This window comes from Hyperolius riggenbachi, chromosome 12 (genome assembly GCF_040937935.1).
Source record: "Hyperolius riggenbachi isolate aHypRig1 chromosome 12, aHypRig1.pri, whole genome shotgun sequence".
Taxonomy (NCBI): domain Eukaryota; kingdom Metazoa; phylum Chordata; class Amphibia; order Anura; family Hyperoliidae; genus Hyperolius; species Hyperolius riggenbachi.
Genome location: NC_090657.1, coordinates 241368770 through 241381628, shown reverse-complemented (window position 1 = coordinate 241381628; position 12859 = coordinate 241368770). Strand labels below are relative to the sequence as shown.

The following is a 12859-nucleotide window of genomic DNA, read 5'->3' as shown; positions in this document are numbered from 1 at the left end:
AGCAAGGTTATTTTTTTTATCTACAATAACAAGCTTATCTCAGAATCTCAGAAAGCTTCCTATTTCTGATAAAATAAGGACACTATGACCAGAAAGTAATTGAAACACACACACACTTTGAAGAATTTACACCATGATGTTAGCCTGTTGTGTAAGTAAGGTTTGCTGTGAGAGGGACAGTAAGCTGTGGCAGTAGGGAGGGACAATTAACACTGTGCTTTTGGCATCACAGAGAAACAGTAAAGATGGAAACCAGCAGAAAGTCTTTTCTCTTTTTTCCATATCACTTCTCCTAAATCTGACAGTGAACCCTAAAAACAACAGGATAGGTAAGCTAAGTAAGTAATTTATTATTGGATGATTTGTGGAGTATCATCCAATTTTAAATGACTAAATAAAATGTAAACACACGTTCCTTTGACAGTAAATTGCCCCAATGCACTTGGCAGCTTTGTGGGAAATGCATATTGAAGCGTGAAATTGGTGACTATAGAACTTACATTTGTCCTCTATAAGACACAGTGGAATAATGATTGTCACATCGAGTTGCCTATACACAATGCAGAAATGGATTTTATACAGTAATTCATAATTAGGGCCATGGTTGCCACTTAACATAATCCATTTTTATGAAGCGTCTCCAACAATGAGGCCCGAGAGAGACTCATTCCTGGTACAAATGTGACTGATAACATTTCCTGACAGACGGAGGAATATTAGTATCACTATTGTGGGGTCATAAATGATGCTGTCCGATTGGCTGCACTTTCCACAGTGTCTGATAACATCGGTACCGTTTCTATGGAGGTACCGCTGTGAAATATGTCCCCCCGGAAACCTCAGAGGCTTGCACCGAGTTCCTCGGGCTGTTAATTTTTAGTAAGTACAATCAGTCCCGGAAACAAAAGTTACATATAATCCTGGGGTAAATACTGCTCAAAGCAATCTTTTCTGATCACTTCAGGTTGAAAGCTGAGCTGTGGCAAGCGTATAGATGAGATGTCTGGCACTCTACTGAGCAGCCAGTGAAGGAGTAACAGAGAGCAGCAGCCAGTGGAGGCGTGAAAGAGAGGAGCAGCCAGTGGAGGAGTGACAGAGAGGAGCAGCCAGTGGAGGAGTGACAGAGAGGAGCAGCCAGTGGAGAAGTGACAGAGAGGAGCAGCCAGTGGAGGTGTGATAGAGAGGAGAAACCCGTGGAGGAGTGACAGAGAGGAGCAGCCAGTGGAGGCGTGACAGAGAGGAGCAGCCAGCGGAGGAGTGACAGAGAGGAGCAGCCAGCGGAGGCGTGACAGAAAGGAGCAGACAGTGGAGGAGTGACAGAGAGGAGAAGCCAGTGGAGGAGTAACAGAGAGGAGCAGCCAGTGGAGGCGTGACAGAGAGGAGCAGCCAGTGGAGGAGTGACAGAGAGGAGCAGCCAGTGGAGGAGTGACAGAGAGGAGCAGCCAGTGGAGGAGTGACAGAGAGGAGCAGCGAGTGGGAGGAGTGACCGAGAGGAGCAGCCAGTGGGAGGAGTGACAGAGAGGAGCAGCCAGTGGAGGAGTGACAGAGAGGAGCAGCCAGTGGAGGAGTGACAGAGAGGAGCAGCGAGTGGGAGGAGTGACCGAGAGGAGCAGCGAGTGGGAGGAGTGACCGAGAGGAGCAGCCAGTGGGAGGAGTGACAGAGAGGAGCAGCCAGTGGAGGAGTGACAGAGAGGAGCAGCGAGTGGGAGGAGTGACCGAGAGGAGCAGCGAGTGGGAGGAGTGACAGAGAGGAGCAGCCAGTGGGAGGAGTGACAGAGAGGAGCAGCCAGTGGAGGAGTGACAGAGAGGAGCAGCGAGTGGGAGGAGTGACCGAGAGGAGCAGCGAGTGGGAGGAGTGACCGAGAGGAGCAGCCAGTGGAGGAGTGACAGAGAGGAGCAGCCAGTGGAGGAGTGACAGAGAGGAGCAGCCAGTGGAGGAGTGACAGAGAGGAGCAGCGAGTGGGAGGAGTGACCGAGAGGAGCAGCCAGTGGGAGGAGTGACAAAAAGGAGATGCTAAGGATGGGAATGATAGAGACGAGCAGCACAGAGAAAGGCAGCCCAGAATGCTGTGGTACACATTGATTTATGTTTAGGCCACAGAGGAGAATGTTATACGTGTACCTGGAATACGATGAGAGAGATTTTGTGTGAGGAAAGGATAATGGCAGGAGATATTTCCCCTACACTAAACACACACAGACTGTAGCTGAGGGGAGGCCATTAGCAGTGACATTCATTAGAGAAAGCTTTATCTCTTGGCAGGCACATCAGCCTTATCACAGATGGGCAGTAAAAGAAGTTCCTTCTCCTTGGAAACAGCTGCTAATTTCAGGACAGAGGATTTCTCCTCCGCTGCAGATGACCCACCTGTTATCACGCATAGACGCAGCTGGAAATGTGATGGCGTTAGCTTCAGGCTTACGTGACATCACACAAAACCGATAAACTCACGTGTTGTGAGGTTCCTTATCAATTTAAATCCGCCACCTGCGAGTGTTTGCCAGGAACAGACGGCTACAGTAATCAGGCCGGCAGAAGGCGTCCAATAACGGGCAAATGTGGGCAGCTGGTACAGCGCGCGTCTACGAAGGGACAATCACCAGCTCAATAACAGAACAATGGCGCGCTCCTCGCCCGGCGCCGGCACAAAGGACGCGCAATATCCCTCCACGGAATCATCTGAAAGGGTCAATAAATAAGAGGCCGTAATACGAGCGATTACATTAATAGTCCCTTAATTGCCCTAGGAAGGGGGAGGGGCTACAGATAAATACACGCGGCGAGAGATCTCGCTCCGTATAATTTATGCCGCCGCTCTCTATGGCGGCTGCCTTCATTAAAAGCAAAATTCGGTTTAATTAGAAAAAAGCAGGGTAATTAAATATGAACTTTAAGATGTAATTATGTTTTTCCCAGAATGGTGGGAAAGAATGGACGCCGGAGCGATTATTGAATTATTGCAAATGCTAAACAAACACTTCCACCACAAATGGGGTTCCAATTATATAAAAAAAAAAAAAAGAAGCGAAAGCAACAGCGTTATCTAAGGTCTCACGTCAGCGACAGCGTTATTTAAGTTCTTACGTCAGTGACGGCATTAGTGGTCCCGTTCCCCTCTCCTCTGTGACTTGCTCTATGTACAGCAAAAATGCAATTTTTGAAGGTCGTTAAAAAAAAATTGCAAAAAGCGGGCGAGAGGAGCCCACAAAACTGAGTTAAAAACAGCTAAATAGAAAAATAGAGGTGGTTTACCTCAATAACAAGTTCATATAAATATGAATTTTAACCGGTTAACCACTTAATGACAAGCTGACTTATAAAAACGTCCTGCTAGAGCCTCTTAAAGCGGACCCAAATTAAAAATACAAGATTTCAGAAATAAAATCTATTTTCTAAATTATAATAATAAATAGCAGCCTTTTTTCAGTTGCATGATGACAAATATAAAATATGTTACATTTATTGGAGGAACCCCTCCCTTCCTTTCATATTGCCGGGACAGAATCCGGCAGACTGGTGGAGTAGGTGGTGTCCGGCAATGGAGGAATTGCTAATGGCTGCCCCCAGTATAACCCTAGTTATGGAAAGAGAAGGGTGAAAATCATGCACTGAAATGCTCATAGGCTTGAAGGAGTGTTTATTTATCTTTGTATGTGTCAGAGTGCTGCAACTAAATATTCTGAATTCAAAAAATGTTTGGTTTGGATCCGCTTTAAAGTCAGACAGTGCTGCTGCCGCTGTGCGTGTCCGCGCTCCCGCGCGTGCATGTGCATTCCTGTGCACGTGAAAACAGTGAAAAAAACACCAAAGAAAAAATACACCTTTATTTCCAAATGATATATTGTCACCATACTTTGTACTAGCGACATCATTAAAATCTTGTGATAACCAGGACAAATAGGCAGATACAATGTGCGGGTTTTATGCACAGTAGCAGTGTTTATATTAAACCATAGGGGATGAAATTGGAGAAATAGTGTAATTTTTAATTTTTTCCTTGTTTTCCCTTTAAAATGCATAGAAAATAAAGTAATTACTGAAAACAAATATCAACCCCAAAAAGCCCAATTTGTGGTGAAAAAAACCAAGATATAGATAATTTAATTGTGATAAGTAGCGATTAAGCTATTGGCAAATGAAAGGGATGAGCACTGTAAGGTGAAAATCGCTCTTGTCCGTTAGGGTAAAAACCCCTTTGGGGTGAAGTGGTTAAAGGGGCACTACAGCGAAAAACTGTAAAATGTAAAATATGTGCAAACATAAAAATACGGAGTACATTTTTTCCAGAGTAAAATGAGCCATAAATTACTTTTCTCCTATGTTGCTGTCACTTACAGTAGTGGAAGTATAAATCTGACAGAAGTGACAGGTTTTAGACTAGTCCATCTCTTCATAGGGGATTCTCAAGGATATATTTATTTTCAAAAGCACTTAGTGAATGGCAGTTGCTCTGTCCAACTGCCAAAAAAACTGTGTAGCGAGCAGGGAGGCTGGCCAGCATCATTGTTTATATCCTTTTTAGGGAATATCTTTACAGAGAATAAAAGCCTTGCTGAGATGGACTAATCCAAAACCTGTCACTTCTGTCAGATTTCTACTACCTACTGTAAGTGACAGCAACATAGGAGAAAAGTCATTTATGGCTCATTTTACTGTGGAAAAAATGTACTTCTTATTTGTCTGTGTTTGCACATATTTAAAATTGTACAGTTTTTCGCTGTAGTGCACCTTTAACCAGCCGGGCGGTATGGACGAGCTCAGCTTTTTTAATTTAAAAAAAAAAACCCTCTCGCAGCCGCCCTGGAGATCTTAATAGAACGCCAGGGTGGTTAAAGAGCAACTGTTGTGAAAATAAGGATTTATACAAAGATGCTGGCCGGCCTCCCTGCTCCCGACACAGTTGTTTTGGCAGTTGGACAGAGCAATTGCTATTCACTAAGTGCCTTTAAAAATAAATTAGGCTATTTTTTACAAATTAGGCTGCTGCAGGGCCATACAACTCAGCACGCAAGTGATCCCCCCCCCCTTTTCTGCCCACCAACAGTGCTTTCTGTTGGTGGGCTCTGATCGCTGCTGGAATGTTTGTTTGTTTGTAATACAATCTGTATTTAATTTATACATCTTTTTTATTTTATTTTTTTGCCACCCTCCCTCCCTCCCCCCACCAGCCAATGACAGCGATGGATTATAGATCTCCACCTGCTTTCAGTGGTTGGCTGCCGCTCTTGTATCCTTTCTTTGCGAGTACCCTAATCCTCTCCTCTTCCTGAGACATACTGCAGCATCTGGCATCCCGTCGTCTCAGTGTTCCTCTTATTTAGGGTGTTTGGTCACCCAACCTTGCAGGCCGATTGTAAATGCAAGACACAATGCAGCATGGAGGGCATTTGGGATTAGACAAACATAAAAACACAATGGTGGGCAAAGAGCTTTAGCATGTGTATCGCAGTGTGCCCTTGTGATCAGCAAATCGCTTCCTTTACAAAGAATAGGATTTAAACTCTGCCAGTGGAAAGGGCCCTAACAGCTGTTATACTGCACATGGCAAAACACAAATGCAATGCAATCTTTTGCGATTTTACACTTTTTTGGGCGATTGCTTCTTGCGATTTTCTCTGGCTTTTAGGCACCCAAACAATATCACAATCTGCTCAGTTACTGGGATTTTCATGCACAACCATTTCTAGGGTTACAAAGAATGGTGTGAAAAGGTGAAAACATCCAGTATGTGGCAGTCCTGTGGGCGAAAATGTCTTGTTGATGATAGAGGTCAGAGGAGAATGGGCCGACTGATGCAAGCTGATAGAAGAGCAACGTTGATTGAAATAACCACTCGTTACAACCGAGGTATGCAGCAAAGCATTTGTGAAGCCACAACACGCACAACCTTGAGGCGGATGGGCTACAACAGCAGAAGACCCCACCGGGTACCACTCATCTCCACTACAAATAGGAAAAAGAGGCTACAATTTGCACGAGCTCACCAAAATTGGATGGATGAAGACTGGAAAAATGTTGCCTGGTCTGATGAGTCTCGATAGTCAGAATTTGGTATAAACAGAATGAGAACATGGATCCATCATGCCTTGTTACCACTGTGCAGGCTGGTGGTGGAGGTGTAATGGTGTAGGGGATGGTTTCTTGGCACACTTTAGGCCCCTTACTGCCAATTGGGCATCGTTTAAATGCCATGGGCTACCTGAGCATTGTTTCTGACCATGTCCATCCCTTCATGACCACCATGTACCCATCCTTTGATGGCTGCTTCCAGAAGGATAATGCACCATGTCACAAAGCTCAAATCATTTCTAATTGGTTACTTGAACATGACAATGAGGTCACTGTACTATAATGGCCCCACAGTCACCAGATCTCAACCCAATAGAGCATCTTTGGGATGTGATGGAACGGGAGCTTCGTGCCCTGGATGTGCATCCCACAAATCTCCATCCACTGCAAGATGCTATCCTATCAATATGGGCCAACATTTCCAAAGAATGCTTTCAGCACCTTGTTGAATCAATGCCACGTAGAATTAAGGCAGTTCTGAAGGCGAAAGGTGGTCACACACCGTATTAGTATGGTGGTCCTCATAATCCTTTAGGTGCGTGTATAAAACAGCCCTTACAGTGGAATGCTACTTTTCCTGAGGATTGAAACAACACTTTCAGTTCAGCTCTGCACATTCCTGGGATAAATGGCAAACTTTTTTTGTACATTATAAACATGTGTTCCAAAGTGAGCAGAAACAAGCCCTGGTCTCCCACAATGCTCTGAAGCTGACGGATGCATAACTAAATAGCCAAGGCTAATCATCACTGGGAGGGTGGGCTTACATACCAATATACAGCAATACAGCAGAGTCCCAAGTATCTGGCAATGGCGGGGATCGCTAATGCCAGATACATGTACTTGAGCAACCAGCCACAAACGTTTCACCTAAATACTTACCCAGCCTCCAGCGATCTCTGGCAGCCTTCCTGCAGCACCTAGTGGGCTCCATGCGGCTTCCAGCTTCCCCCGTGCACACAAGCCGGCGTGTCACCTGACCTGCATCGGGTCAGATGACACGCCGACTTGCATGGATTCCCGGAAGCCGCTAGGAGCCCGCTAGGTGCTGCAGGAAGGCTGCCAGACATCGCTGGAGGCTGAGTAAGTATTTAAAAAAAACACAAAACCCACCGAAAGTCCCTGTTATTCCCTCAGGCATTGCCGGTTAGTTGAGACTTCCAGTTGCCTGAGTTCCAGATAACAGGGACTTTGCTGTATAAAGATATAGGAAGTATTTCTGACGCTGAAACCAATTCATGTAAAATTGGGCTTCCTGAATAATATATTACATTGCATTTTATGTTCTTATGGTGCCTCTTTAACCATTCCTGCCGCCTGGACGTGGTTGTCACGTCCAGGCGGCTGATGCTGTGCTGTTGCATGCACCTGCGCGCTCCCGCCCGCGCTGCCCCCCGTTAGCCCGGAGATCAATGAATGGGAACTATGAGAGAAAAACCGACGGCTTCTTATCAGAAGCCGCAGTCATTCTGAGCAACAAAAACGTTTCCCGTCCTCCATATGCTTCCTGGAAGCGAGCACTTCGCTTGCAGGGCTAAAAAAAATAAAAAAATGAAAATTTGTCATCTTGTGGCCAAACAGTAAAACTACATCTACATACATTTTTTAATAAAATAAACCCACATTATTACATTTAAAATTAACCGTTTACCTCCCACACCAAAAATCACCCAAATAAAAGTTAATGGGAAAAAAAATTACAAAAAAAAAATAATTACCGGAGGGTCTGAACTTTTTTAGTATGCATGAGAAGAGGGTATATTACAAACATTTTTTAAAATTATAAGCTTGTTAATAGTGATGGACGTAAAACTGAAAAAAGTTTATTTCCAAATAAAATATTGGCGCCATACATTATGATAGGGACATCATTTAAATGATGTAATAACCGGGACGAATGGGCAAATAAAATACATAGGTTTTAATTATGGGAGCATGTATTATTTTAAAGATATAATGGCCGAAAACTGAGAAATAATGATTATTTTCCCATTTTTTTCTTAATATTCCTGTGAAAATGCATTTAGAAAAAAATAAATCTTAGCAAAATGTACCACCTAAAGAAAGCCTAATTGGTGGCGGAAAAAACAAGATATACAGTAGATCAATTCATTGTGATAATTAGTGATAAAGTTATTGGTAAATGAATGGAAGGTGAAAATTGCTCTGATGCACAAAGTGAAAAATACCCGCGGGCTGAAATGGTTAATGAATGTTAAGAGTACGTTTATAACAATAGTGAAATCTTACATTAAAGCCCATCATAGGCTATCCGATATCCTTCACATCAGGTAAACAATCTGTATCTGACGGATATGAATCTTTTACATGGACATCGGCTTTCACCCCTCAATATGTCATCAGACCTTGGCAGAAATCCAATGGAATATCAATCAGAACGCGGACATTGCTAGCTGTGTCCAACACGATGCAGAGCAGAGCCATGCAAAAATGGACAACTTCTCCTACATGCCTCACCCACCAAACTGATAAAAGAACAGACTTCAGCAATCAATGCTTTGTTTCTGTACATCAATCAAAATTCAGTTGAGACTTTTGCTCCGTCCAATGTCTTCATGGAGCCGAAGTTCCAAATGGTCGATGTATATATTGGCAAATATCAAAGTACAATACCTAAATAAAAGAAACTCCACATACACCCACTTATCCTCTGTGGGCTTCAGAAAGTACCCTCTCCCGCTCAAACCAGTCTTCATCAAAGGCACTGAAGCCATCATCTGAGTACCAAACGTTCGGTTCCTGGGTACAACTATCACCAATGACTTGAGATGAGGCAAGAGCGCCTCCAAATGCCAAAAGAAGGCCCAGTAAAGGTTGCTCTTCCAGAGACAATGGAGGAAGTTTGGGATGCAGCTGACCAGCTTCTATACTGCCACCACTGAGTCTATCCTCTGCTCCTCTATTATCATCTGGTATGCAGGCGCAACCTCCAGCAGGAAGTACAAACTCCAAAGGGTGATCAACTCTACGGAAAGGATCATTGGGACATCCCTACCACATTTGACCTCCTCCACACACCCAGGTTGAGTACCAGGGCCAACAGGATCATGCACGATCCCCACCACCCCAGCAGTCATTTCTTTGACCTCCTACCTTCAAGCCGTGCTTCAGAACCATCCCTACAAAAACCTCCAGGCACAGGAACAATTTTTTTCCCTCAAGCAGTCCTTCCTTCCGAACTCGAGCCTCATTCACAGCTAAACCCCGGCATACCTGCATTATTGACTACTACCTATGCCTTATTACCTGTATGTCTGTATTCTATGTTCATTTCTTCACTGTATGTAAACTTGCACTATGCCCAATGCTGATGTGTACCACAAATTCCGAGTGCGGCAACTGAATCTGATTTTGATTTGCCAGGACAGCCAACTCCCTGTTAACCCCAACAACTTTTTCCCAGTTAAAGACCAATCTGATGTTTCAGTTGTATAAATACAAGGCAAGTTAAAAGAGCTGATAAAAAGTCAAAGTGACCTGGATCGGGACGCGATGTGCACATGACAGTTTGGGTCCGATGATGGACGCTAGTGATGCATTCTGTTGCTGTGGAAGAGCATGATTGTGTGTACAGGTACTCCGCACCCAAACAGCTACGTAACCTCGGGGAGAAGCAGTCACCAGTGCTGTCGTATTGCGGCTAGTTCAGTGAGTGTGAGTTCTCCTGCCTGTTCCTGACTTATTTTCATCCTGGTCTGTATGACTGCCCGATCTCTTGCTGACCATTGCTTTGTGTGAATACCCACTATGTTGCCAACCCGTCTTATGCTAGGTACACATCATACAATTTTCTGGCACATGTACCTTAGAGATTGATTATTTCCAATATGTCCGATCTGAATTTCAATTAATTTTTTTTTAATTTTTTTTTATTGATTTTTGTTCAGTTCTATGAAAATTGATACAAAAACGATAAAAAAAATGATCAAAATTCAGATCGGACATGTTGGAAATAATCGATCTGACAGGTAAATCTGCCAGGAAATTGTTTGGTGTGTACCTAGCATTAGGACCTGCCTTGCTGACGAACTTTTGCCTGTCTGAGAACCTGTCTTGTTGCTGACCTTTGCCTGAGAACCTGTCTTGTTGCTGACCTTTGCCTGAGAACCTGTCTTGTTGCTGACCTTTGCCTGAGAACCTGTCTTGTTGCTGACTTTTGCCTGAGAACCTGTCTTGTTGCTGACCTTTGCCTGAGAACCTGTCTTGTTGCTGACCTTTGCCTGAGAACCTGTCCTGTTGCTGACCTTTGCCTGAGAACCTGTCCTGTTGCTGACCTTTGCCGGAGAACCTACTTTTTAATTAATTAGCTCAAAGCGCACAGATGAAGTAGATGACACTACTAATAACAGTTCCCATTAAAATTGGAGACAGTAGATGTTTTGGACAGGTTTCTGTAGGTCCATCTGTTAGGTATGCCTTATGGAGCCACCTCCACCACATCCAGAAGATGGAGCACTCACTGCTATGATGTAACCCTATCAGATTGGGTCATCAGCGCTCTCAGACATTCCTGTCAGATGGACCTACAGAAACCTGCCCAAAGGATATACTGTCTCCAATTTTCATGGGAACTGTTATCAGTAGTGTCATCTACTTCATCTGTGCGCTTTGAGCTAATGAATTTGTTGTAAACTTGAAGATAAGCGCACCACCGTATGAACACTCTAAATACATAATATTAAGCACAGCGTTTCATACTTATTGTTTGAGAACCTACTTTGCTGGAGAACCTTTGTCTGTCCAGTTGCCGACTTTTATGCTGGGAATACACGGTTCGTTTCTGGAGAGAACCCGTGTCTGTCTGAGAACCTGTCCAGTTGCCAATCTTTGCCCAATAAAACCCTTTCCAGGAGACCATTTGTCTGTCCTAGAACCTGTCCAGGTGCCGACCTTTACCTATTTTTGCCTTTAAGCTACACTCGAGGAAGCGATGGCAAAACCTGTTCAGTCTCAGGCCGAGACATAAAGCCAGTTGGTCTACTAGTGCTCCTGCTCCTTCTCCTCCAGATGACCACGTTCCAGCTCCAGGGTCACTGGGTGGTACAGTAAGTCGTACGTGAAGCTGTCTTTTCCAGCTTCAGGTATGTGGCTCAGGTTGTTACAACTAGCGTTGGTGTTCGAATGTGGGGGGGATTTACTTATTTGATCTTTATGGCCGTGTCCTTTCACGCTGATACTTCCTCCTTTGGCTTTGGAAGGAGGAAGCATCAAAGTTGTGTGAAACACGCTGAGAAGAGCAAGTAAGTGACGTCCCCTGATACTGTCCACAAGTTCCTTGCTGAAATTCAAAACACCGACACTAGTCACAGCCTCCCTCCTGTGCAGATCACAAAGACTTCTGTGAATTACCTGTTCTCGGCTCCACCGTGCTATTCGCCTTCTCATCTATGAATATGAATCGACCACCGCCAAAGTCCCGGGAGTAATCGGACAGATAGAGTAACGAGGTGTAGTCAAAGGACCCATAGGTCACCTGGGGAAAGAGAAGATCAGAGAAGTCCTGTTACTAAAATAAACTAAAAACACACAAAAAAAAGTTGTGAGAAGCAGCAGAAACTCGTAGACTAGAGAGCATTCATCAGTCCAATAGAAATAAGCAAAATGTTTTTCAGGTGATATGGAAAGACTGTGGTTACTGCAGCAAAATATTGCCCCTGTTTAACTCTCTAGTAAGGCCACATCTGGAATATGGAATTCAGTTCTGGGCACCACATTACAGGATATATATTGCAGTTTTAGAGCAGGTGCAGAGACGAGCAACAAAATTGATACGTGGGATGGAAGGTCTCACTTACCAAGAAAGGTTAGATAAACTGGGTTTATTTAGTCTAGAGAAAAGACGCCTTAGAGGAGATCTAATTAACATGTATAAATATATCAGAGGGCAATATAATAGCTTGGTGGATGAGCTTTTTGTCCCTAGGCCTTCTCAAAGGACATGATCTGCGCATGGAGGAAAAACGTTTTAGCCATTTATTTAGGAAAGGGTTCTTTACAGTAAGAGTGATTAAGATGTGGAATGCATTGCCACAGGAAGTCGTTATGGCGAACTCTATACCTGCATTTAAAGGGGGCTTAGATGCTTTCCTTGCGTTGAAAGACATCCATGGCTACAATTACTAGGTAATGCCTAATGATGTTGATCCAGGGATTTTATCTGATTGCCATCTGGAGTCGGGAAGGAATTTCTTTCCCTTATGGGGTAATTGGACCATGCCTTGTAAGGAGTTTTCACCTTCCTCTGGATCAGCAGGGATATGTGAGGGAGCAGGCTGGAGTTGTACCTTCCTCTGGATCAGCAGGGATATGTGAGGAAGCAGGCTGGTGTTGTGCCTTCCTCTGGATCAGCAGGGATATGTGAGGGAGCAGGCTGGTGCTGTGCCTTCCTCTATATCAGCAGGGATATGTGAGGGTGCAGGCTGGTGTTGTGCCTTCCTCTGGATCAGCAGGGATATGTGAGGGTGCAGGCTGGTGTTGTACCTTCCTCTGGATCAGCAGGGATATGTGAGGGTGCAGGCTGGTGTTGTACCTTCCTTTGGATCAGCAGGGATATATGAGGGAGCAGGCTGGTGCTGTACCTTCCTCTGGATCAGCAGGGATATGTGAGGGTGCAGGCTGGTGTTGTACCTTCCTCTGGATCAGCAGGGATATGTGAGGGTGCAGGCTGGTGTTGTGCCTTCCCCTGGATCAGCAGGGATAGGTGAGGGAGCAGGCTGGTGCTGTGTCTTCCTCTGGATCAGCAGGGATATGTGAGGGAGCAGGCTGGTG

At 44.6% G+C, this 12859-nt stretch overlaps 1 protein-coding gene across 1 annotated transcript in view; it reads right to left on the bottom strand.

The window, feature by feature from the left end:
- OGFOD3 (2-oxoglutarate and iron dependent oxygenase domain containing 3) overlaps positions 1-12859 on the bottom strand; it is a 311061-nt gene that overhangs the window by 66235 nt on the left and 231967 nt on the right. The window contains exon 8 of the mRNA XM_068263593.1: positions 11441-11564. Coding sequence (XP_068119694.1) covers positions 11441-11564 — 124 coding nt within the window. The remainder of the gene's footprint in view (positions 1-11440; positions 11565-12859) is intronic.